The following is a 26,710-nucleotide window of genomic DNA, read 5'->3' on the forward strand; positions in this document are numbered from 1 at the left end:
CATCTGAAAGAATTAGTCTAATGGTGAGACTCTGACCAATGGAAACTTTCAACATAGAATTTTAGCTCCTTCACCCATGTCTTTAAATTATATCCTTATACAAGATATACCAGTTAAGTGGTCTTCTCTTATTTTTGGGTGGAGAAAAAAGGAACTGCTAATCAGGTTCCTTAAATTGCTGGAAGATTTTAATAAGCTTCTTTAAGATAAAATGCAGTTTTTGCAGTCAAATAACACAGGGTACTAAGAACTTTTTAACTATATCCCTGTGGAAAAAGAGCTTCTTCACACCTGCTGTAAACCTCTGACAGTAGCCTGAGATTTCTTCCAAAATTGCCAGGCTCCCCTGGAAGAAAGCTGGAGAAATTTGTGCTTGCACATCCTTGGAATCAGACAGGGCAACCAGCTTTGCTGGCTGCTGCAAGGATCAGCCCTTGACCTGCAAGCTGTGTCTTACAGCTAAGTCATCCTGTGCATGCAGTAATGGTTAACAGATAAAATTCCTACAGAAGTAGTATCTTGTTCTAAATGTGGGAGACATACACATTGTCAGACTGTCTGTGTGGAGTTTCCATTAGTGTTAGTGGGCTGCTACAAGAATACACGATCAGATTTAGAAGCTGTACATAAGGTTAGTTAAGATAATCTTTATGAGGAGGCCATAATTCTTCTGAATCACTGTTCCCTAGTTTCAGAACTATTTTGAAATACTTAGAATCATCCTTTTTAGGTAAATGTAACAAAGCTGCCATTCATCAGAGCTGTTTGAATCAGTATTGAAATCTACAGTGGAAGAGGGGTCTAACGCCACCTGGTAGTTAAGAGTTGATTCAAATATAATAATTAAAAAGCCTAGCTGTTAATTGCTAACCAGTCTAACAAAGCAGTGAGTCTTTAGTTAGCATAGTTACATGCCATCTTTCTGTTTTGCATAAAAATTTTCCTTTTGGGGTGATGCATTTTTTCTCTATTTGTTTATAACACAGCCATTTATATTTAGTGCTTTTGAAGCAGATTCAGCAGAGTGAAATGTTGTTCTTCTTTGTGAGGTTTCTGTTGATCACAGTGAGATCTACTAAAGTTTGGAGAGATTTGATCTGCCTCTTTAATGACAACACCTCCTCAATGACCTTGCAGATGCCTTTTAAGTTTTAAGTTAAGTTGGCTCTTTAGGATTCTGTGAAGTTCTTGTCTCTATCTTCCTTCTACTTGTTTGCTCATTTATGTTTCTTTATGTGTATCTGTGTGTTTATTACATTTGCAGGCCTACAATTGAAGGTGGTGTTTCAGAAGTTGAGATAATTTCCCAGCAAGTAGAAGAAGAGACCAAAAGCATTGCTCCTGTGCAGCTTGTTAATTTTGCTTATCGAGATCTACCTTTAGCTGCACTTGATCTGTCTGTAGCTGGGTCCCAGCTTTTGTCAAATTTGGATGAGGAGTACCAAAGAGAAGGGTAAGTACAAAGGGCAGATTTTTGTCATGTAGTTTTAGGTTACAGGAATTTCATGTCCTATAAAACAGGCAACCTTAAGCTGGAGAAATGCAGCCAGTTGTCCTTAAACTGTGTAAAATCATTGTCACAGGATGGAAGAGACCTTTTCTAATATCACTAATCTGGGTTGGTTTAGAGCTGTTTATCATTTTAAGTGTTTCATAGCTGTTGTTTGACCACAGTCTGGGAGCTGTATCTCAGGAAAAACCAGATGAAATACTTGGCCTGTCAGACAAGCAGAATGGACTGGTGAAAGTTCCCCTGAGAAAGGTGTTTCAGGATGATGAGTGTTGTCTGCCATGATTCTTGTACATAACTCTACATCTCCTGACTGAGAGAGAATATCTGGTACTGCTGATTCCAGGACAGATAGAGTACTTGTCACTCAGTAATTTGAATTGTGTAGTTTGCTAATGTGAGAATGTTGTCTTTGATAATGTACACAGTATGTACATACTGCTTCTGTTTTCATAGAAAGGTGGTTCCAGGTTTCTTGCAATAAAAGATCTTAATCAGTTCATAGCATCTGCCCAAACATAGCCCAATGTTAGATTATGTAGCACTGTTGTCCTACAGGACATTAGAAGTCATCCTTATGCCTGGTTCAGGCTTGAAGTGGCTGTAGGTAGACTGCTGTACTAAATTCTTTATGAAAAATTTGGGTCAACTGGAGAGAATCCAGAGGAAGAGAGTGAGAATGATTAGAGGCTCAAAAAACCTGCCGTGGAGTACTGATTGAAATAACTGTGTTTCACCTGAGGAAGAGACTTTGAGGGCAGCTTCTAAGAGACTTCAGTGAGGAAGGGAACAGCCTGTTACTGATCTCCAAGATGTTTAGGACAAGAAGTAAAACACTTGAATTGCTGCAGAGAGTAGTGAGGGCAGCAAAGTGCTGGGGTAGACCGCTGGTGTGTGTGGGAAGGAGGGGGATAGAGATACAGTTGCTGGATGTCTTCAAGAAGGTGCATTTGTCAGGAATGATAACATGGTATGTAACATCCCTCCGGACAGAGATGGGCTGAGCACTGGTGCCTGCCCTCCCTGGTTCTGTGCCTGCTATTGCCCTGTGTGTCACACTGAACACGGACCTACTCCACTGTAAGGTCCAGAGAGAGCACTTCCCAGTAAGCCATACAGAATGCTCTCTGCTGAAGCCTTTCAAAGACTTTATATAAGCCTCCATTTATTAACAACTCAGTGCGTTTTAACCTGTGCTCTGTAATCAGCAAAGACCTGCTTGATCTCAGCTCAGCAGGTATTCCATGTGGTACTCAGGAAGCAAGGCGTGTGAAAGGCTCTTGCTTTTAATTTCTTTCCAAATTGAACTTTATGAGACTTCTCCAAAAAGTTGTTACTGCAAACAAGGGGAAATACATTTTGAGTAGGTTATATAAGTATGGTACAACTGTAACATAAAATACCCTGCATAGCAAAAGAGGCACTTGAAAATTAATTTGAGTATGCAGGTGTAACCCTCAGGCTATTTTGGTGTTGAGTCAATACCAGTTAGTTCAAATATGCATTTTTATAGATTTTTATGATCTGAAACTCAATTCTTCACTGTACCAAAGGGCACAGGTCTCTCACTGTAACCATTTAAGGACCTTTGCAGTCTTAAGCATGGAAATGGGCTTGTCATTCTTTTCCTCAGCAGAGATGTCTCCCTTCTTTCTTTTGTGGTTTTGTCAGTCTGAATGGAAATAAGCAAGTGCCCTCCACACCTCCAAGCTGTAGAGTACATTCTCTGAAGAAAGTTCAGAGCTTAAGTTTGGACATCCCAATGCATTTTGGCTGAGTATGTTCAGCTGCTTTGTGGGAATGGTGGTTTTGTCCTTTCAGAAGCATCCAAGACAACTGATGCCCTTAGAAATTTAGAAGCAGACTTGGGCTTCAGAAGCCCAGCAGCAAAGTAAAATGCTATCCCTGTGCCACCTCCTGGCTTGGTTGGGAATATGTCTGGTTTTATGAATGTGGTGTCATTTTGTTCCCATAGCCTTGTTCACTGTGACTGGCTTCAATCCATGTGAGAAGGAGGTGGTAGGGTGGGTCAGATCAGTTTGATATGGGAGCTGGCAGCCACATATCCCTTATGTGCAAAGAGGGGAATGTGAGGAGGGCAGCACAGAAGTTGGCAGAAAATGGCAAAAATCCATGTAGTTTCTGCCGGCATCCATCTTCGTGACTGAGGCTCTGTTCCCCCAGTGCTGCTGTGCAGAGTGCAGGTGGAGATACCAGCAGATACTGCTAATGCCAGAGAGTAAAAGATTCCCTTCCCTGGAAGTCTGCCTTTTGTTGCCAACTCCATGTGTTACCTTCTGTGTGCATTTCCCAGAGTGTCAGGGAAGGTGCCAGCCTGCATGGACCAGTGTGTATTCTGTGGGACTCTGATATTCTAGATCAGCAGCTGATCTGGGCAAGCTGGAGTTGTTCTAATTGCAAGGCTCTGGCACTTGCCTGTGCTTGGAAAAACTGGGTGCTTGCTACAAGCTGCATCTCTCCACAGCCGTGTTGGACAGCACAATTGTCCACAGTCAGTAGTTCCTGGTTACTCTGGGCAGTAAGTGCCCATTTCCTGGCATGGAGAAGCAAGAGAGACATCTGATTAGAGATTAATGAGAGGGCAAGAAAGGAGTGTTCTGATTTAATGGTTTAGTTGTGTGCACCCCAAGGTGCACACAAGGTTTTTGTCTATCTTTTCTTCTTTAAGACTACAAGGTGTTCAGGGTCCCAGCACAAATTTGACCTGGTTGCTACCTAGGGGAGCTTTTTGTTTCGTCTGAGGGAATATTTCTCTTAATAAAGCTGATATTAATAGATGATCAGGAATAGGTGGGTCATAACCATCGTTGTGTGCCTGGAAACTCTCAGATGGCATCACACAAGCTACCCCTCCCACAAGAGAAAAAAGAAATGAGAAGGGAAAGGAAAAAGAAAGTAAGTTATGGTCTGTCTTTAACATGTATGTAAACTGACCTTCCTGTGGCTTTAATACTGGAATAAAAGTCTTACCTTGTGCAGTTTGATAGGTCTTTGCCTTTTGATATCAAATTCTCAGGGCGGTTAGTTCCTGTCTGTTGGTGTTGTTGAAGGAATTTTGTGGACAGTTGTGTCAGATATTCAGGTGACAATGCTGATCCCCGCACTAAGCAACAAAGAAAGGATTGAAGATTAGAGGCACATTACGCTGTCCCTGATGTATACCTGTAAGTAGTGAAAGGGTAATCGGGCAAAAAAGATCTTTCTGCTCTACCTGAAACCCTCCAATGAATTACAAAACACGTCATCCTGAATTTACTGGAGAGGCTGTGGCTGCATTGAACTCAGTTTGCATGAAAAGAGTTATGCCAGTGTTTCTTTAAGGAGGCTCATCACCCAGAAAGGTGAGATGATTTCTAAATGCTACCATTGCTTTAATACCACTCTTAATTATTTTTTTTCCAATCAAGTATTCTGTTTTTCAAAAAATAGTTTCTCTCTTCTGCTTTTTTTGCATCAAGTCCAATAAAAGTGATGGAAAACAGCAGAAAAACTGACAACATACAAAAAGTATTACATGGATAAGGAAAAGCTCTCCTTCCTGTGTTTTCTATAAGTTCTAGTTAAGAAGTATCAATCACAATAAATAATTAAAACTTGACAGATAGTTGCACTACAGAGTGTATTTTGTGTGAATATGCAGATAGGCAAAAAGCATCTCTCTTGAAAAAGCTTTGTGTTTATTGGAGTTGAAAAACAATATATACACCAAATTTTAAATTATTTTTGTATTTGTTTTAAATTGCAGTTCTTGAGCTTTAATGTTAAACATTTAAAACATAAAGGTGCTTTCAAATACTGTGTTTTACATCAAAAGCTGTAAAGTTTGTGAGTTCACACAGTTAATGTGACTCATTTGACATTAGCTGTAAATAGTCATGCTGTTGTAATTTAATAATTTATGATCATCTTTTTGTAGCCTTACATTTGTTTGGTCACAGCTAGAAAGTGCATTAAACAGTGGGAATATTGGGAAAAAGTAAACCATAAGGAGACAGAGAGATAGAGAAAGGAAGGGAAATCTCAACTGAACAGAGATTTACAGAGATGCAGAAATTAACACACAGAAGAGCTGAGAGCTCTCATTTTAAACTGGTTGCAAGACTTTGCTGGTAATTGTATTCACCCATTATGGGAAAAAAAGATGTCTGTTCCTTCAGTCTGTCTTCTGTAATTGTACCAAATAGGTGCCATTATTTTGCTTTTCAGATTCATCTTTCAGATATTACTTTGATTTTTTTGAGGTATTTTACTCGTGCTTTCTACGAAATTTAAAGGTTCTTTATCTAAAAGAACTTGACTAGATTAAGTTCTCACATTGTTTTCTGCTTTTCTTGTCTTTATCTGGTGGCATAATTAAAAGTAGTCCATTTTCTGCAGATCTTGGATCTGGAATAGTGGTGAATAATGAGGTCCAAGCCCAAGATAAACTGCAAAGGTTTTGGAGGACGCAACTATTTCATATAGCGATCAAGCTCCTATTTACAGAAGTGTGTTGTAATTTAGTTTTAGTTTCCAGTCATAGTCTGAATCCAGAAAGATAGTGCAAAATCCTAATGTGAGGATGCAGGGAATGAGAGTGTGGTGCTGATCTGTTCTTTGTGCAGTACTTCATCACTGCTGCTCTCGGTGCTGTGGTCCAAAACAAACCTGCACTGCAGCAGAAAAGGCACATTCAGCTCAACAGAACCTCTGAGGTGCCCAGCTCTTCAGTAGAGACAACATAAAACTTTGGGCTATGTTAAAGAGGAGTTTGCTGTTCAGAAATTTCTGTTTCTGTACACAGTCTTTTAGTGTTTCTCTTAGTAAATTTTGTTTTCCAGAGCAGCTCATTACTGTGTTTATCCCAGTATCTCAGTGCTTTGAGTGTATCCCCCCGTGTTATCAATTGGTAGAGAGAGCAGTACTGTAAGACAAAGAATTAATTTTCTAGCTCAGCAATTTTAAGAGTTTTTCGGTTTGGAGATGTTTCTGTATTTTTCCAACAGAACTTGCTTTTCCCAGGTAGTTTTTGAGGATAGAAATGTAGCATTTGTAGCCCACAGATCACTGTTTGCAAAGCTCTTTATTGGAGACTGGAAATGACATGAGTCTAATTTGTCTGGCTTGATACTGGAATTAGTTGTCCAAATTGAGGAAGATATGGCTTGGAGCAAAAATTGAAATATGGATAAGCCATAGGACAAAGTGGGGGGAGATGTGGAAAAGAGGAATATTTGTCTAGACGGCAGATCTAGACAAAAAAATCAGCTAAATTCTGAGCAGCAGTGTAAAAGAAAGCGGATCTTAGACTTGCTTAGGAAAAAGAGCAGAGAATAAAAGAGAGGCCGTTGTTCTGCCTCTCTGTATGTCCAAGCTTTGCCCATGACTTGAACACAAGTGCAGTTCTGATCCCTGTCAGAAAGGATACAGTAGATATAAAAGAACTGGAAAAGAATCAAAGATAAACAGTGATCAAAGATGGGATACATCTTCCATTGGAGATTACCATGTAAACTAGGACTCTGCAGTCTGGAAAAGAGAAGGTTGGCTGAGATTTGGTATTACAGGTTGACTGATTGATATTCCAAAGTCTGTGACACAGAGAAGTAAAAACAGGTTTAATATCCCCACACCCCCTTTCCAATACAGTCTCTAAGGTATGTTAATAGATTAAGGCCCAGTTCTGAGGAAACAAAAGGAGTTTGCTCTTGGCACAGAGGGCAGTAGATGCCTGAAGCTACTTTCTGAAGGATGTGTGACTGGAAGTAGCTTATCCCCACCAGGGGAGGTTGAACAAGTTTGTGGAAGAGAAATTCACTGGAGTTTACTAAATGCAACCTGAGAAAACACATCCGTCTCAGGAAGTGACCAAATGGAAAAGAGTTGGATGCTGTGAGAATGTTAAGGGGAAGGATTTATGTTTGCTGTGTTCTTAATCATCTTGAGACATCTGTTCATGGCCGCTGTTGGAGACAGGATGCCAAGCCTTTGTTCAGTATGTGCTAGTATGACTGTTCTTATGTTTCTTAAAGGGAGTTCTTGAGGCTGATGTTATATTGCACTAAAGATTTTAGTGTAAAAAGGAAAAACCTAACAAGCAATTTTCTAGTGAGAGGTGTAAAAGGCCAGGTAAATCACAGAGTGTCTGTGGGCAAATGGTGTGATAAACACCTATAAAGAAAGCATAAATTATTCTAGAAAGCTTCAGGTACTTCAAATAGAACTGGGAAGCATTCATGTAATTAATTAAGCCTATTCTAAAATATTATCTGCTGCTCCAGTTGTCTGTATTCCAATGCAGAAGAGGCTGCTAAGATAGTTACAGAACTTTTTGTTCTACAAAAAGCATGGGCTTTAATTGAATTACACATGTGGCTGCCATTTCTGTGTATAATGGACAAAATGCCAACTAGGGAAAAGACCTAATCAAACTAAAGAATAATACTGGCACAAGAATGAGTGTGTATAAACTGCCCATGGGTGAGTTTGAGGAGAAGAATGGGGGAATCTTTCTTGCCATTTGAGTAGCAGAGTTTTGCGGGAGTCTTCCAAGAAATACCATGGGGTTTGAAATAGTACAAGTTTAGGGGGAAAAAAATGTGAGTATTGTCAATAGTTAAAAGTTTTGTAGTTAAACCAAGCTTGTAGAAGTCCAGAAAAGAGGTGCAGAGCTCTGTGTGTTCCTTGGAGTTAGCTGCCCCAGGCCTCCAGCTGCTCCCCACAGCCTGCTGTGAGGCTCTGCTGTCCGTGTTGGCTCAGCCAGATTTTGTATTGTTATTTAGCCTGTGTTCCTGCCAGTTCCTGACCATGGCCTTTCTGCTCCTTTAGATAGCAATTTGGATGTCATCCATCCTTCTGTTTTCTGATCATAACCATCTTGTGAGGTGCAAACACTTGGTGTTTAGCCAAAAGAAAGCTAAAAAAAAAATAAATACAGGGTAAGGTATAATGTAGATTTTGGGGTATTTGTTTACAAGACCAGAAAACAGAAACAGTGACAGCTGCTAACAGCTTGAAAAAACTCTTTGTAGTGGTTCCTTACCAGATAAATATGTTCAACCTTTCTCAGTTTGGCCTTATGTTCTTTTTTTTCCAAGGTGTTTATTAGTAAGAGTAACAGGATGGTGACAGATTGGTTTTGCACTAAGCCATGTGTGAAAGTATCTTTAAAAAAAATTACCCCTGGTAAAATTCCACTAAATATATTTTAATGTCTCAGAACAAAACTTTACAGCTCAGTGTCACCAACAATTAAAAATTTCCTGTGCTAGTAAATTTATTTACTTCATCCAGGCATTGCAAGAAAGGTAAATGATATTTCTGTTGTAGAGACAAAGTAGCTGAAATAACTGATGAACCTGTTTGAAGTCATGCAGGAAAGTTTTCCAAAGTCATACTTTTCTGTGAATTCAAGCAAACAGTCAGGACACCAACAAAAGTGTACTTATTTTCTGAACAGAATAGTGTATTTTTTCACTTGTTTGTGGGTTTTTGATGATTTGAGGGTTTTGTTTGGTTTGGGGGTTTTTGTCTGAAGTGAGGGAAAAAGGTATTCTGCTTGTCTATGGTTAGTATGAAATCTCTTCATAAATTTATGAGCTGTGTAGGTTATATTTTGGTTCGTTGGGGTTTTTTTAAATTCTGTATAGCTGACTTTCTAATCTGAGCTTAAAATTTTAAGTGTCACAGGTGAAATCGCCAGAATTTGGAAGGTAAGTTCAAACCCATGCTAATTCTGCTAGGGGTTTGTTTTTCTCCAGAACCAGATTTCTCATCTATTGAATAGATGTGCCCTTGCACATCAGAAGGGAGAGAGAGGGACTACTCTGCTAAAATGGGTTACAGAAATGAGATTTGTGTGTCAGGAGTCAGGATGATGGCAGATGCCAATCGCTGTCCATCCACAGGCCAGGTGTTAACAAACTCACCTTAGTGTAGCAAGTCAGGATACAGAACTGAACATGGTTCTCCAGTGCTTAAATTTCAAATCCTTCTGTGTCTTTGAAATCACTTTATATATTTTATCAGTGTAGTACCAGTGGAAATGTGCATGTGAGCTGCACTTTACCTCTTAAGCTGATTGCTTTTTCAATTGTGAACTGGTAGTTTCATTCAGAAGCTTTTTAGAATTGGTGGTGTTAATATTGAATAATAATACTGAACAGACAGAATAATGCCATATTATTTAGGATTCTATAAGTAATTAACAGCTTGAGTAATAATTATGATTATATGTATTGTATGCCAAATATTACACTTGGTTTATTCTTGGTATGTTTGAAAATCTTGACTATGCAGAACTTTTAGACACAGGTGCTTGGGCCCTCTACTGATGATTTTGTGAATAAGAAAAGCTGCCATGCAATATTAAAATACTGGCATAATGGGCCTTTTGGAAAAAGGAAGATAAGTGTAAGCAGACTTTAGAACTAAAGCCTGTTCTGTTTAAACAGAGCCACCCCCCCCCTTTTTTTTTTTTAGAAATATCTTTAAAAAACTCAACTCTAAGCCCAAAATCATAGTTGCATTAAAAACAAATTACTTTGTTTTCAGGTTATGTAAAATAAAATCTATTAAAAGATCAAGTTGGCAAAAAGGCCCTATCCCAATGCCTGTTTTTTTGCCTTATGTTTCAAAACAACCTATTTGAAATCTAGTGCATTCTGTATTCAGGCTTGAGCCATAACAAAGTTTAACCTAAGGGCAAGGCAAGTTGCTGATAGTAACACTTGCCAAATCTCTGAAGCTTTGAGAGTCAGTTGAGGAGGTCTTTTACAGTCAGGCAATCAGGCAATCTGACTGCAAGTGTTGTTGATATGCTTAATTCTGAGAAGCTGTTTGAAAGTGTGGAGTCTCTGAGCACTGCTTGGCATCGCTTTCTCCCTCATTTGTGAGTATGTCAGAGAACATTTTGTGATGTTTTTCCATGTGTTTGATTATAATGTGAGTTATTGAGTCTAGAGCTGTTTATTGATCAGTATCATCATATCTTCTTGTACACCACTGATTTCTGTGTAGCGATATTTTAGTCAGACAGTGGGACTGCACCACACTTACAGCTTTTTAAACCCTGGTTAATAAATCATGTCAGCTTTTCATTACCTAATGTATATTTACAGTGCTTTGAAAATCTGAAGTGTCAGGCAACCATCCCATCTGAACTTTCTGAGGTGAGCCAGTACAGGAACCTTGCAGAACACTGTGATGAGAAATTATGTGATAGACTGCCTCAGAGTGATACTGAGGGGGAGGAGTTAAGAGATGAACAGTATCAGGATAGGCTCTATTCCTCTGAAGTCCATGCTACTGTTATTCCTATTAGCAATACTCCTAAAAAAAAAAAATGTATCTGCATTAGCACAACACTAGTACAACATTTACTGCTTCATCAGCTTCCCTTCAGAATTTTGGTCCTCAGAGCTCAGCCTCCTCACAGCTTCCTGCATCCTGCCTAAACGTTATTTCTACTCTGAAATAGGGTGACCTCATCCAAACCAGGTCAGGGAGCGGTCACTGGTGCATGCTGTCCCCCAAACTCTGGCAAGGTAATTCTCGGTGATCCACAGAGAGATTGATGAGAGTTGGACAAATAGCCACGCCAAGAGCACTTTGGCCAGAGGCTTGACACTTTGCCAGGCTGCATACCTTTGCTACTGTAAAATGTAGCTGTGGAGTCACTGAGCTGCTTCTCTGGTGTTTTCCAGATTCCTATTGTTCTTTTCCATGATGTCACGGTCTGATTGTTGCAACCCGAGTTTGGCAGCCTTTGTCAGATCTGTCTCATAGTAGAGCAGGGATAAAGGTGCATGGCCATAAAATTTAGTGGCAGAGAAATTATTTTTAAAAAGCCATTAGTTTCTAAATAGCAGAGTCCTGCAGTGCCTTGGTACTCACTGATGAATAAATGTAGCATGTCTGTCAAAGTAAGAGTATGTGAGAACCTGTGAGACAGGAAGAAAGCAGAAATGTGTGTATGGTGATTAGGGCTGCATGACTCAGTATGCTGAAGGCATTTGGGCACCAGAGCTAAGAAAATCCCAGGTTAAAAGTTGTTCTTATATTTCTCTTGGTAAAGAAACCAGTGAATGTGAACTTCGCAAAGTCTTTGTGCGTTATTGCTGAGTGTATCCATAACAGCAGAACTTATACTTTTGAGTTCACTGCTCTTTAGCTCTTTTCTTTTCTTGTTTTTCCCTTAATTTTATTTCCTTAGATCTAACTGGCTAAAACCGTGCTGTGGGAGACGAGCAGCTGTGTGGCAGGTATTTTTGCTCAGTGCAAGTCTCAACAGTTTCCTGGTAGCCTGTGTAGTATTGGTGGTGATTCTTCTGACTCTGGAACTCCTAATAGATATAAAGCTTCTCCAGTGTGAGTAGGAGGATTTTTTTTTTTTTTTTTTTTTTTTTTTTTTTTAATTTTATTTTATTTTATTTTAATGAAATAAAGGCTTAGCTTCTTGCTGGGAGGTTTTTGAAGGGGGTGGATGTTTGGGATTTTTTTTCCCCTACCATTTAAATTATAATTAGGCTAGGTGAGAAATGTCTTCTTGTGGAGCCCTGGTATAGTGAAGTCAGTGTCTTCTTTACTATTCTGACTAAAGCTAGGTCAAATAACAAATTCAGTACAGGACAAATTTTCAAAGGATGCAAACAAAGTGTACATTCAGAGATTCACATGTGTTGTCATTAGTACTTGAAAGGACTGTCCTTTACAGACATATTACATAGGCACAGAAGAAAAATCTGTGCATCATTTATCTGATACCCATCACATGTGGATAGACAAAAGTAATGAACATACAAAAATAAATTGGGTACTTGGTGTTAACCTCTTATTAATTTACTTCTGCTTGAGTGGATAGGAATTGAAATTACAGCCTTCTAGCTTGTAATGCACTGAAATGAGACTGATTCTCATTCCACTTAGCTAACACACTGTGAGTCAAATAAGTCAAATAATGGTTTGATGGAGTTCTGCTTTATCTGAATTCACTCTACACAGGTTCCACAATGGAAGTTTTAATGCTGCTGTTTTGCTTCTTAATTCATCTTTTTTTCCCTAGTCTTCTTTTCCTCCATTCCACCCCTTTTTTTTTTCTTTTTTCTTTCGTGATACAAAGTTGACATGACCACAGACACCACCTACACCTTCCCCTAAGCTAAATGTTGAGGAGCAGCCTCTGGTATCTCCATGCAATCTCAGATGTGTTGAAATGGCAACTGGAATCCTACACAATCCCCTAACTGCAAGAGTACATAGCACTGAAGAGTGTCTGGTGTGCCCTGTGGCAGCTTTAAACTGAGCAAACCAAATTTTTATTCTGTTGAAGTTCTTTTACTGTTGCAGTTTGTCAATGGATCGTAGTGGAGTAAAGATTTAAGTGTTGCAGTTGTATTAAGATGACTTTAAGGGACTTCAGTGATAATTGCAGCCGTTTCTTAAGCTCTGTAAGATGAATAAATGACTGTTTGTCTTTCCATGCTGTTGCTCCCCATTTCCACCCATCTGTCCATACTGCACATGCTGTTCAGGGCATGGCCACTCCATTACAGCTGTTACTTTCTCTGCTCTCTGGTCACGCACCATTTTTGGATGAGAAATCCCAGGATTTGGACAAGTCTGCCACTTTCAAAAGTCAGGAATGCTAATTGTGGGTGTAAGGCCTTAATGAGGAAGAAGCTTTCAACAATATTTATTGAGGTGTCACATCTTTCTGTTTATGTAGAGAATTTTCACTTCCTGTAGAGATGAAGCGTTTTAAAGACTGTTGATTTCTCTGAGTTTTAACAATTTTGGTTACTCTCTTTTGGAAGCAGCCATTTTGTCATCATTTATTTTCTGAAGAATCTTTTAAAGAAAGCTTTAGTTCAGGAATCATTGCTCCCCTGTGTGTCTGGTGCATGTGACACTGCTGAAAGCTGTGCAGCTTACACCTGGTGCATGACCTGCAGGTGTTCAGTTGAGCAAGGTGACTTTACTGTTCAGAGGTGGCCCCTGCCTTGGATGGATTTGCTCAGGACCCATTCTGCTTGTGTTACTACTCTCCATTTTAAATAATTTGCCATGAAGCTTGACATTCTTGCCAAGTTTGAATACCTTCTATCTTGTTTTAAGTAGTTAGAAGCTGTCTCAGTGAGGCTGATCTAAGTATTCCAGTTGTGCCTTGTAAGGGATGTGTGTCACTTACATTAAGGTTTTAAAAAGCCATTACCCATAACTTTGTTTCTCAAAAATGTAATTACAGTTTTAAAGGGTTCCTTATTCTTTATAAAACCAAGCAGTGCATTAGGATACCTTACAGCACATCACTGCCAGTTCTGTCCATAATAACAACTGCTAATCCATGCTATAGACTATAATTACTTAGGAAGTCTCCTTTTATTAAAAGAAAACCCAAAGAACCAACAAAAAAACCACAACAAAAGAAACCTGGTGTTTTCTTTGGCAGTGACATTTTCAGGGTATAGTTCTTCCCTCCTTCTTTCAGTGTAGTCTTTGGTTGCATGATGCAATTCTCCCATGCACAAATTGGTTTCATAGGTTGACACCACCTTTGCAAAACTGTAGGACCCACATGTGAAAAGCTCAGAGACCCTTTAAGGTATTTTATCACAAAGTGTATTCATACTAGAATTAGAAAATCCAGAAAACGAGGGACATATAATAGGTCTTTTGTTTTAGGTCTCTGTTCTGTAATCAGGTTTTTTAAGTCTGTCTTCAAAGCTCCTCGCATGCAATAATAAAATAACATTGGAATTCCTTGTGATATTTTGCAAAAGTAGAAATAGATGAGTATTAACCCACTTGCACCTCATTTAAATAAGAAAAAAAAGAAAAGAAAAAAAAAAGAGTTGTGGCATGTTCCTATGCCTCAGAAATACAGACCATGCTATCCATTCCTCATCTTCAGCAGCTTTAGGGAAAAGGAGCTCGGGAAATGATGTTACTACTGCCCTCGTTCTGCAGTCAGCTGCAGCAGGTGCATGTGTAGAAGGCAGCAGCCCTGACCGAGCAGCGTGGAGTTGAGAAGCTGCACTCCTAGGCTGCCCGCGCTGTGCCCTGGCTGAGCCCTGCCGAGCCGTGCAAAGGAAACGCCCCCGTGCTGCAGCAGCGCCTCAGGAACGCGGGGGCCAGGGCTTGTCCGAACCAACAGCATCGCACACACACCCCTGTAATATGTATCTGCCGGGGAATCAGGAACAACATCCACCGAGAGCGACTGCTGCTACTCCGAGCTTCTGTAGTGCTCGCTCAGGATTCGTCAGGTTTCACCCCAAAGTCGTGGTTGCGGTATCTTTTTTTGTCGCTAGGGGGCAGCTGGAGCCTTATATGTCAGTCGAGCCCTGTAGGAGAAACTGCATCCAAAGTGTTTCCCGTTCTTCAGGCTAGAGACAGTGCCTTAGGAAACTTTATTATATTGTATGTTGCCGAATAATATATTCTTTAATAATTTATATTATATTGTATTTTGCCATTTTGTTTCACCTTTAAGTAGTTCTTCTGCTGCAGTGCAGCAAATGCTCTCATCAAGCCCCAAAAGAGCTTCAGCAGTGGGATTTCCAGTGGCAGGACATGCTCACTTTTATTTGTATCCTGATTTCTTCCTACAGCCTTCTCTTCTCCTTCCCATATTAATCGATTCTGATTTTAGAATAAAACTCTTCATTTAATGTGTGCCCCGTATGTTCTTGGGACAGTTAAGTCTGCCACAGCCCTGCACCTCTATGCACACAGCCACTGCTTACCTTACACAGTCATTCTCTGACACTGCAAGACTGCACAGACTGCTCTGGTCTGTCTGCTGTGGAGATGATAGACTCACAAATACCCTGCAGGAAGGAGAGAGTATTTGCTCTTCATTCCCTTAGTTCAGTGTTGCTTCGCGTATCTGTCTCTCAGGTCAGCTCAGCGTCGGCTGGGCCACCCTGCTAGCTGTGATACGCCCAACAGTACCTTTGCGTGGGTCTTTGGCTCCGCAGTGCTTTTGCCTTAGCTGTCTCGGCCGTGGTTCGAAAGAGGGGACACTCCAGGCTCAGGGAGAAAGATTTTATTCGGGTAACTCAGGGGCAGCCCCTGGTTCCAGGCCTGTGCCTCTGGGGAGTGACCCCCGGCCTGTCTTGCAGGGGGTTTTTCTTCCCCCAGAATCTCGGGGGTGGACACAAGTTACAAGACCAATCAAACAAGGCCAGGTGGGTAAGGTCAAAATGCAATACACAACATTAACAAATCAGGTGAATTTGGGATGGAGTCCTAGGACTCCAATCACTGTCAGACACCTCTCCTGAAGGTTCTGGAGTCTAGGGGATGATGGACATGTGGGGGAGAAATACAATGGGATGGGGGAAAATACAATAGGATGATCGAAACCCAGGGCAGAGGATTAGAGTTGTCTTGGCAACTCTTATCAACCTCTGATAAGCACAATCCAAGACAGGAACTTTACCCGGCTAGGGTTAAAGTCCAAATCACATCAAACCTACAACTAAGAAACCTATGATACCATTTCAGCACCCCCACAGTTCAGCATTGGGAGCATATGGGAGTAGGTATCGTTAGCAGTTCAGTTAGTGGACCCTGTCAACTTTCTGCATTTTTCTGTCAGCATGAAATGTATTTCGAAGCCCATTTCGAGCACTAGTTTTTAAGCACCTGTTCCAGACAAATACTGATCATCTGAGCTGAATTGTCAAAGACCGAACACAAGGAATGATGCAGGGATAGTAGAGCATTCTGTTTCCTTACCGAGTCCTAGATTTGGATTTTTAGGTACACAGGAATTAGTCATACATCTCGTACTAAAGCAGCGTGTGGGGTGAGAACATGAAGCAGTGGCAGAGCATCAAAGACCTGAGCTTGTCTGCCGTTGCTTATCAGCAGCAGGATCTGTTAAAGCTCTAGTGAAGAGCTGCTAACATGAATGAGAGTGAGTAGCTGGAGAGACTGGAGTTCCATGTTCATTGCATCCCATCCTCTTTCTGGTACTTCCATTGCAAAATCTAAGAAAGCAAGCATTACTATATGTAACTTGTGGCCATACTAATTATGCTAAACCTAAGTTGCACTCTGCTACTGTAATGACCATTCCTTGTATTGTGTTAATTGCAGTTTCAAGTGCTTCCCAGTTTGCAGGAGTAATTCACTGGATCAGCCTAGTCATCCTCTCTGTTTTCTTTTCTGAGGTATGTATAACCAAAGTCTTTCACCGCATATGGAACTGTAAAGTATTTTTATGTTGTCACTGGAACTAGCAAGAGTTCTACAGTAGTTTGACTGTAAATAATGTATCACGCTATATTTTAAGGAAAAAACCAAGCAAAAGTGTACCGTTGCTGCTTCCACTTAGCAAACTAAAAAATGTTTAAATTAGCACTGTATGTCAGTTGCTCAGAACTGGTAAGGAAACATGGAAGGGAAGATACTGCCTTACATATTATAATTGGAAAGCTGCAGAAAGAAATAATTATCTCTGAATCTACAGACATTGGACAGGATAGTTTGATCCATTTGTTATCAGTGTCACTGGGTATAAAGTATAGGATTTAAGTGAAGGTGTGTTCTTTAAGAATAAAGATCCATGGGAGTTTTGTACAAAAATATCTGTTTTGAGAATGGAGTTATCTCCTCTCACAATTTATTAAGGTGGTTTATATATTCCAGGTTGCTGCATATAGACCTAGTCAGAGAATGAAACAAATGGTGAATTTCTTCGCCAAAATGTATGAATGTATGCACTGGAAAAGACTCTAGTCATGATGTTAACAAATGACCAAACTGGGATAATCTGCCTTTTGGAGCTTTCAGCTTTGTTCCTGAAAGAAGTAATTGGTATTGAAACATTTAGACTGCTCCTGAAATATTAAAAAATGCTTTTATTGCTATTTTTTAGGTTTTAATATGTTACTTGTCACAAAAATAAGTTTTACATTTATTAAGTTGGAAGACATCTTCGACTTAAATATTTTGAAATATTTTTTCTGGTTCCATAGGAGAAAATATAATCCAGAGAGGTCTGTTAATTACTCCATTCTATAGGAAATTTAGATAGTTACGAGGTGAAGGTTACAAAACACCAATAATCAAAATTGATTTATTGGCTCACTTGTACTGAATTCATACTCGTCATATATGGTTGGTAATTTCCACGGTGTTTCTAATGAAATACATTTATATGTATTATTCTGTATTTCTCAGCAAGGTTTTTTAGCTGGTGTTGTCAGTGGGTGCTTCTGAGAGGATTGTTTGATGGCAGGCAGGGATCTCCTGCTGCTCTGCATTCCCAGCCTTCTGCTGCACTTACACAAATAGGTCCCATTACTGGCCCCATCCTTTAGACAGTGGCGGTGGGCTGTAGGTTACATGTAAGATGACTGAAAATAATCTCTAAGCAATGAAAAGAACTTGCAGTCTTTCCTTTGTGAATTGCATATTCTAATTCCCAAAGACTTGGGTTTGCTAGATGGTGTCCATTCCCTTTAAAGAAATACTTTCCCCTCCAGAATCTTTCCTCAGTGGGGATTAGCACCCTGGAGCTCCCCGTAATCCTGAGCTTCCCAACAGTATCAGCTTGTAGTTGCTGCTAGCAGCATAGCTGCACAACCACACTCACCTGGCTGTTTTATTTTCTGGAGCTGGTTTCACCAGAAGCCTCTCCTGTGCTGCTTAGTTCCCTGCTGTTGCACTTCAGTCTGTAGTTCTGTTGTCATTGCCTTGCACAACCAGCACTCTGCTCACACCCAGGCCAGTGCCTTGCTCCTGTGTCCCTCCCTGAGTGCACAGCTGTTGTTGGGCTGTTTGTGGCACTGCAGACACATCCTTGAGGCTGGGGCTCATCTGGCTCAAGAAAGGAATTAGTTGTTTCAGTTCTGCTGGGGCAGAGTACCCTCCAAAGTGGTTGAGTATTTTGCAGGAAAAGAGTAACAGAAGTGTTTCACAGAGCCAAAACAGATTCCCTGACTCACCATTCTTGTTTTGGATCCAAGTTGTTTTTCTCTCTTTATTAGATATTTGGAACTACTTTGTCTACTTGCTGTTCTCATTTATTATAAACTTATCACTCACTTCATTATCTACTTCAGTCTTCCAAAGTAGCTTCCTTCAGCTATTTGATTTTGGTTTGAATTTAGATCAAAGAAAATTGAGGCCACAAGACAGCCATGTGAGGTGCACAGACCAGGGTAGATTTTTGGATATGGATTCATTTGCCAGCTCAGAGACAGAGGGGGCTCCACAGAGCAGCTGGATGTGCTTCAGAGACCACCAGTCTGGGAAAGAGTTCAGGTGTACCTTTCCTGATGGGTTTGCTGGGATTGGCCTTATGCCAGGTTGAGTGCATGTTGAATTGACTCTTAAGAGAGGAAGAACAGAGGGTATACTTTTCTCTCATGTAGATTTTTTTTTCCCCAAGTGGTTACAGAATACTGCAAAAATGACAAATGGTTTTTTTTGGTTTTTTTTTCATACACCTTAATTTTATTTACTCCTTTGGTGCCTTCAGGGGATGTTTTTCACCTCTGATTCCCATACCACGCGTCGTCTGTCTTTAAGATCATTTGTTGAGAAGATCATGTGTTACAGTGAGATTCTACAGTCTGTGGCTGTTCATGCCAGGCTGACATTCCAGAGATGAGCAGATTTAATTAGTTTACCTGGATACAACAGGCAACTGCTGAGGGCTGATTAGTCCTTCAGTCATTGTTTTTCTACTCAAAGCAAGGATTCAAGATCTCTAGTGTTTCCATAGCGAGTACTCTGTTGTAAATTTAGATGTTTACTGTTTATTTTGTAATTTGGTTCCAATTAGTTGTAAGTATGGGTACCCAATTCTTCAGAAAGGCCTCAGCTTAAAGAACAAACAAAGTTGTAAAAGACTTGATAAGACCTATAAAACTTTCAGCCCAAAATCTGAATGTTTTGGAAGAATACGTCTGATTAAAGGTGGTGCTCTCAAAACATTGCAGGTAGTGGCAGTGGAGTTGAAGATAAACAGGCACCGGCTTTGTGCTTGGTTAAAATGAGGGGGCTAAACATGCCAGCAGCTGGCAAATGCCACCAGAACAGCTGCCAGCAGAGTTCAGTAGCTGCTCTTGCAGCATCCTCCTGCTTTACCTAGGCTTGTCTTAAAGCCACAAGCCTTAAAGGCACTTTGTTAATTTTATACTCTCTGTCACTGTCTGTGACTTTCCAGCATTAAAATGTCCATATTCAAGTGAAGTGTACATCTGCTTTGTTTGCTTTTTTCCCAGTATTTGAACAGGATTTACTAATGGTTTGTCTCTGTTTACCTACATCACTATGACTTGTCTGTGCACCAAATGTTACCAAGATGTTAAGACAGAAGAGAAGAGAGAGGCACTGAGGGGACATCCCAGTATCAGCAGCAAGGCAGGGATGGGGTTGCACCCTCTCAAGAGGGCAAATTCAGTCTTGGTATTAGTTGGCTGAGGAAAGGAAGATGGGAAATGTCACAGAGTTTTGGTAAGTGGATTGAAGTCTTCTCTTAACAGTTCCATCTCATTGTCACAAGTACTGTGGCTGTTGCTCAGTTCTGCTTTTCCACTAGGACCAATGAGTCTGATTCTGTGTGCAAGAATGGAGTTCCTTGATACTAGCTGTTTGCATTGCTCTGTGTGTGCTTCAGCCAGCCCAGCACTCAGGCACTCTGCTGAAGGGAAGCACTTGAAGGTTTCCCTGGGAGGAACAAGTCTTGTGTACCGAATTGCAGCTTTTTTCTGGCATCTGTGTCTAAGAAATGAGTTCTCAGATAGAGTACAGTAAGTCTGGGCTCCCAGTTGAGAAACAATCTGTTTCATTAGCTATGTCTCACAGGAAGAAAAACTCCAAGGGTTTCCTCATTCTATATGTTTAAAGGAAGTGTTCACAGAAGCCTGCCACTTTTCTGCTTATTAATAGCAACCCTTGAGGAATAAAATCTCCAAAGGAAAACTCTGCTGTTAATGTTCTGTTAAAAAAAGAAAAACATCCTAAATGGCAAAACTAAGTAAAAAAGTAATTCCCTTAACAAAATCATAATTTATGTTAGAGAAACTCAGTTATGTTACTTTTTTATATCATTCGTGAGCTTTAGAGAGCTGAGCAGAAAGATAATCTTCTATTAATCTTCTTTAAGCTGTGGTTTTTCTTTTGTGTGTTTACTTCTATTCCATGTACACACAACTTTTCTCATGGTGCATAAATGCATTTCCTTGCTGTATGTTTTGTTTTTTAAATTGATTGAGTAGTGGGGTCTAGGAACAAAGATACAGATTTCATACATTAATATGATTTATAAAGGCAAATTTAGGCTTCTTTCTTTGCTAATGTGTATATAATTGTTGTGGTTTGAAAGCAAAATGAATGAGAGGCTCCAAGTCAGAGATATAATTTAATACAAAGAAAGGTAAAAAGGTAAAAGTAAAATAAAATAAATACAATAACACAAAGGATCACTGGCAGAGTCAGAATACAACCTGAGCAGGATGGTGGAAGCAGTCCAGGTGAGGTGCTCTTCCTGAAGCAGTGATCCTGTAGAAAGGTCTGGTAGCTCTGCTCCTCTGGGAATCCAGTGGATAAGTGCCCTTGCACTGTCCCACATACCAGCTTATATCCAGGTGAGAATGCTTGGCTCCTCCCCCTGGGCAGAGCATCTCACAATAGCATGAGAAGTGTGAAATGGGTCCTTAATGGCCCATTAACAGAGATAACCCCTGGAGGGAGTTACCCGTGACTCATGGGCCATTAGCAGAAGACACCCCCAAAGGCGTTAATGGGCCATTAGCAGAAGACACTCCAAAGGCCATTAGCAGAAAAGGCACGGGGCTTGGGAAAACACTAGCCCACCTGGTTTCAACAGTTCATGAAGATGGTGATAGAATAAATACTTTGTGTACATCCTACACTGCAACCCAGGACAATAATAAATTTTAATATACTGGGAAATTTCTTTACTAAGCAGTTTTTCAGCTTCACAGAGTAGTAGTTACCATGGAAAATGGTCCTGTAAAGTTCTGGGAATCTAGCTGGACATCTGCCTGAGATGCCAGCCTGCCCGTTTCATTCAATAGTATACCTAACCTACAGTGTCCTCTATCAGTGCTTCACTTGTGCTTTTGTCTCTTGGTAGTGGCAGTGCAGTACCTCCTACATTACATGTTTTAGAGAGAAGTGTTAGTGCTTGTGTGACCATGCCCAGAGGAAAATTGTTGGTGTAGGGCTGTCTAAGTCCAGTTTCCTGGCCACTCTGCATGTGTGGTGGAGTCTCTGGTGAGCTGTTCCTATGCCTGAAAAGCCTTTTCAATGTGTACAGAATTGTCAGTTGAAAACCTATTGGTTCTCCCTGTATGCTAAGAATTAAGATTGTGAGAGTATTGGGAGGATGTAAGAAGAAATAGAAGTGCAGAGTTAGTGCAGAGGTGCATTTGGGTATGTGTTGTGCTGGTAGTATTAGTGAGAGAGAACACAGTGTGTTTGTGTCTGTTCATGGCACCTGGCTTTGGCAGGGAATGATTTCTGTGGCACCACAGGCTGATGGAGCCCCAGCAGTTCCAGAGTGCAGGACATGGGGATGGGTTTTACAGGGTAATGGTGATGTGGGGTCTGTAGTGTCAGAGCCTTGGTTGAAGAGAAGCTGTGTGAGGAGGGTGCCTGTGCCCTGGAAACAGAAGGATGTGTTGGTTTAAACATGCCAGCATGTTTCTCTGGGCTCTGGTGGCCTGGGGACAGCATGTTCTAGGATAGCTCATGGAGTAGCTCGGTACCGGCACACCAGGAGATGGCAAAAGAGGATTCTTCTAAGGACTCGATGATCTAAGGCCTCTGTGGAGTGACCCAGATGAGAGGTGTTATAAATTACAGATTGGGTACAAGGTGTTCTGGAAAGCTTTCAATAAATATTTGGTCTTATGAGGTATGTCTAAAAGGAAAAAGCTTAATCTCTACAGAGTTTCTGGAGCCTCTGTAACAGATAAATTCTGTGGCAGAGGAAGAAAGGGAGGGAGGGCTTTTCTAAGGATATCTTTCCAGCCTCCTCTGTCCTGTCTATCTCCTGCCCAATCCCTACCCCTTCTTGAAATGCAGAGTTGTTCTCCTTTGCCTCGTGCTGCTGGGCCGACTTCCCCTCCTGTGCTGTCTCCTGGTGATTTCTTCTTTCACTACAGAGATTTGACTCAGTGACTCACCAAGTAGTAAATTGTATATTAACTGTGCAAGCAGAAAAGTACTTAAAATTACCTAATGTACCATGCAGTCAGCTGAGAAATGCAGATTGTGGGAATTCATACAGCTGGCTCAGCAAAGGACTTGGCCAAGTTTCTCTACAAAATCAGAGAGAGAACCTGCAGCATCACAGAGTTCATCATAAACTTCACTGCAGACAGTTAATGTCATGCAAACAATTGTGTGTCACCTGGAGACTTTGTCAATTTTGAAATTGGATTTCTGTCTGAAAAATTATTTAAAATTTTATCTCAGTTTACTTCAACTTACAGAATTCAACAGAAAGGTTCAGTCATTTGCCTTTTATTAGTTCACCAGACAGACTTCTATGTAATAAATTAGCTTTTAGCAGAAGAAAAATGTATTTCTGATACAACTAAAAAATAAATACATTAAGGACTTTCTAACTAAAAGATTTCCAGTCAAAAAACATTAAAGCTTGCTTTTCCAAGTACAGAAAACCAAGCTGGCAGTACTTTCCTTTAACAGCAAAGTGCTCACACTGATACTTAATGCTTTTTTTCAAATCTGTATTCAAAAATGCAGAATGCCTGTGGTGTAATGCAAAACTAGGTGTGTGAATTTGCCACATGCCTGCACATCAGTAGGAAACAGTGGTGCTACTTCAGTTTTTCCCTGTTTTGTGTAGATTCTTTTACTTACAAATGGTAGAGTTGTGACTAATATTGATTTTGTCTGTGATGAATGTTTTATAGTTGCAATTCTCTTTTAATTCATATGCATCTCTCAGTTTGGTCCTTGAACAGTAGGTAGGGAGTTTCCTGGATTATTAATTTCTGTCTGTGTTTTTTCAGATTCTGCTACAGGTCCTCATTTTTAAAGTTCTGTACAGAGACAGTATACAATCAAATTCAATATATATGTATTTGTTTGAAACATATTTTTGTTACAGTTGATTGCTTTGGAAAAAATACTAAAGTGTTATATATAAGAAATACCAATGCTTTCATTTGCAGTCAAAGTCTTTATTATACTGAGCAATCAAGGAGGTACCCAGTCCAAATTTCTTTGGTGCCACCTCTTCTGGGTGAGAGCTGTGGCAGTAGGAGTGGATGTTCTCTCTGCCATGGACACACAGAGGCAGAGTGGGGACAGCCAGGGCTGGTTTGGAGCTGTGCTGGCCCAAGGGCACCTCAGGCCAGGCTGAGGCTCAGTTGGGTCACCAAGGACAGACTGCTCCACCTGGCTCTTGGTGGTGATGGAGTTTTTTAAGAGTGACAGTGCTGGTGCTCAGCTTGAAGAGCTTCCATACAGAATAAATGTTTTCTAAGCTTACCCCCACCCCAGTTGTGCCTGGCTGGGTCTGAGGGGTGCACTTCTGGAATGGGAGGAGCTGGCTTACCCCACCCTTACACTCACCTTCCTGCAGTGTCTGCCCGAGCTGAGAGCCAAGGTGCTGATCATCTGGGCATGCCTTACTGGACACCAGCATCCAATCCTGCAGTAAATGTCTGCCAAGTAGACTTCCATCACTGCTGACTTGTGCTGATTCACAGCAGCAGAGTGACAATGAAAACATTTGTGTTAGCTTCCACCCCTTGGAACTGCTTGCACCCATTAATGTGGCAAGTAGCACAGTCTGATTTAAATGCTGCAGTCAGGAATTAAAAAGACAGGAAGGAAAATCCTTTTTACATTCCCTCACCAGTCCGATGTTAAATCATGTTTAGGGTTGTGAGGCAGTGTTTCAGTTTTCTTTGTGCAAATATGCCTCATTTCAATGAAAATACCTTTGTGCACACCTGTCTGAAGGAAGAAAGACTTTTGCGCTCAGTTTCTGTAAAGGTGTTAAATGCTCAGCCATCCCGTATTAGATGTTCATTGGCGTGGCACTTCATAAATATTGCCTAAGCATAGCAGAGCATGAGCTGTGCTCTCAGCAGGGTGGCTGCAGGAAAGGTGGTGCCCTAAGCTTTATAGAAGGCTCTTCTTGTCCTCACGTGTTTCCGCATGGCTGCCTGCTGTGGAACTGGTGTGGGCCCCAGGTAACTGATATAGCTGAACTGGTGGGCTCACAAGTAATCTGTACTTCAGTATTTTGTGCAGCTCCTCGGTGGGGAGTGAGGGAGATGCTGGCAGAGGAGCTGGGATGCTTTTACCTGGCAGAATTCAGCTCAGGAGCTGAGCTGAGGCTGCAGGAGAGCCTTGGCTGGTCAGCAGCACATGTACTTACACCTTGTGCCTGTATCACATCACATTGTGCTGGTTTGGGGTCATTAAGGGACTTGAGCACCTGCTCCTGTGCATCTCTTCCTCCACATAATAAATAAACCTTGGGAATACAAGGTATTATGGAGAGAGCCTTACTCCATGCTGCATTTGTAAAGTGCTTTGGAAGTACAGTGTTCTTAGGAGTACAGACCAGCAGCACTGGCACATCTTGCTGTCTGTAGTGTCATCATTTTTTGTAGAGAAAGAGGATGCTGCATTGTCTTCTGGCTCATGCCTCCCTCTCTCAGCTAGCCTTGGCCTGTGCCTTTGCATAGCCCATTTCTGAGAGGTGTTGGCTGGTTCACCTTCCTGCTCCTTGGGTGCTGTGAGGCTGGGCTCTGGAAGCATCATCTGCCCCACGGCAGTGCCTCCCTGGGCAAAGCAGGGCTGAGTGCTGTTATCCAGGCTTGCAGTGCCAGGAAAATGGAGCACAGTCATCTCCAGCCACCTGAGGCAGTTGGGCTCCTGGGGGTTGGCAAAACCACCTATAAGAACACTGCTGAACAGTTCAGTGTTGTTCTGCAATTAGGTACTGCTCGTATGTTTGGCATAAATTCAGAGTTGCTTGGGATTTAATATTTGTATTTGTAATGAAGAGGAGATATATGTATTCATCAGAGTCACTTTTTTCTGCACAATTCTGGGCATGGTCACGCCTCATACCCCTCACACAGTAGGCTTGCTGAGCACTAAGTCATCATGCTGTTCTTTAATGGAGAAAGTAGCATTTTGGTGGTCTTTGTAAGGCTCCCAGCTGCAAGTAGATTCCACATCTCTGTCAAAATCTGACCTTGTTGCTGTTGGCAGGAAACATCCCTATCAATTAGGATTTTGTGTGAGTTCAATATCAATCACAAGTTGACTGATGGATATTTTTTTTTATTATTATGTCTTCTGAAAGCCAAATTAAAAATTAGGAAAGGTGCCATTGGATTTTTAATGGGAATTCACCATTGGTTCATTCTATGTTTTTTCTTTATTCTTCTTTTTTAGTTGTTGAGGCTACTTGTTGCTGTTTTGCTTCATAGAGAAGGATCACAGAGATATTTTTCTCCTTTATGCCTTGACTTTCTGGGATCTTAGAATAAAGCAACTGCCTTTGACTCCAGTGAAGAGCATCTGCTCTTCAGACTGATGAAATGTCAGTACCTTTAGGCATCACAACAGGACAGGGCCTCTTCTCTTAGAAAATCAGTAAGCACTGGCATATCAAAGATGGGCAGAAAAGGGAATTTTACCCTGTTCTGACTGAGGGGGCCCCGTGGTGGATCATATATAGGCTTGGGTCAGGAGGCTGGAGAGGGTTGATAATCTAAAGCACACAAATCTGAAAGCAAAATTTTAGGAAGATTGAAAACTGATGAGCATTTGAACTTGGAACTCATTTGTGGAGGTTTTAGTAAGTCAGTATAGTGGTTAGGAAGCAATATCTGCTTTTTTAATATAGAAGTTTAGCTATTTCTAGAACCTGATTATTATTTAAAAGAAATGTATAATGCTTAAATAATATTAAAAAATTATTTCTTAAATAGGTAAAGGACTAAACATTTATCTAAGACTGCAATAACATTCATAATCTTTTTTCCCCCTAATCTGTTTTACTAGACTATTTTGAGGATTGTGGTCCTTGGCATATGGGATTACATTGAAAACAAAATAGAGGTAAGCTCTCTCTTGGTACTGTTTTCCAGGCAGCCCCAGCAAGATCATGAGGAACTGCTTTGGATGGCTTTGTTACTAACCTGGTGCAATACAGTA

The 26,710-nt window shown here is 40.8% G+C and overlaps 1 protein-coding gene across 3 annotated transcripts in view; it reads left to right on the plus strand.

Annotated features, from left to right (window-relative positions):
- Window positions 1–26,710, plus strand: part of TMEM266 (transmembrane protein 266) — a 59,344-nt gene that overhangs the window by 3,172 nt on the left and 29,462 nt on the right. For 2 of the 3 annotated variants that reach the window (XM_083871116.1, XM_083871117.1), the window contains exons 3-6: window positions 1,265–1,453; window positions 11,724–11,878; window positions 16,616–16,689; window positions 26,558–26,614. In XM_083871116.1, coding sequence (XP_083727242.1) covers window positions 1,265–1,453; window positions 11,724–11,878; window positions 16,616–16,689; window positions 26,558–26,614 — 475 coding nt within the window. Of the gene's footprint in view, window positions 1–1,176; window positions 1,454–11,723; window positions 11,879–16,615; window positions 16,690–26,557; window positions 26,615–26,710 lie in introns of those variants that run through there. The other variant, XM_083871115.1, reaches the window with a different exon arrangement.

The sequence above is a fragment of the Zosterops lateralis genome (assembly GCF_965231275.1).
Source record: "Zosterops lateralis genome assembly, chromosome: 13".
Taxonomy (NCBI): Eukaryota; Metazoa; Chordata; class Aves; order Passeriformes; family Zosteropidae; genus Zosterops; species Zosterops lateralis.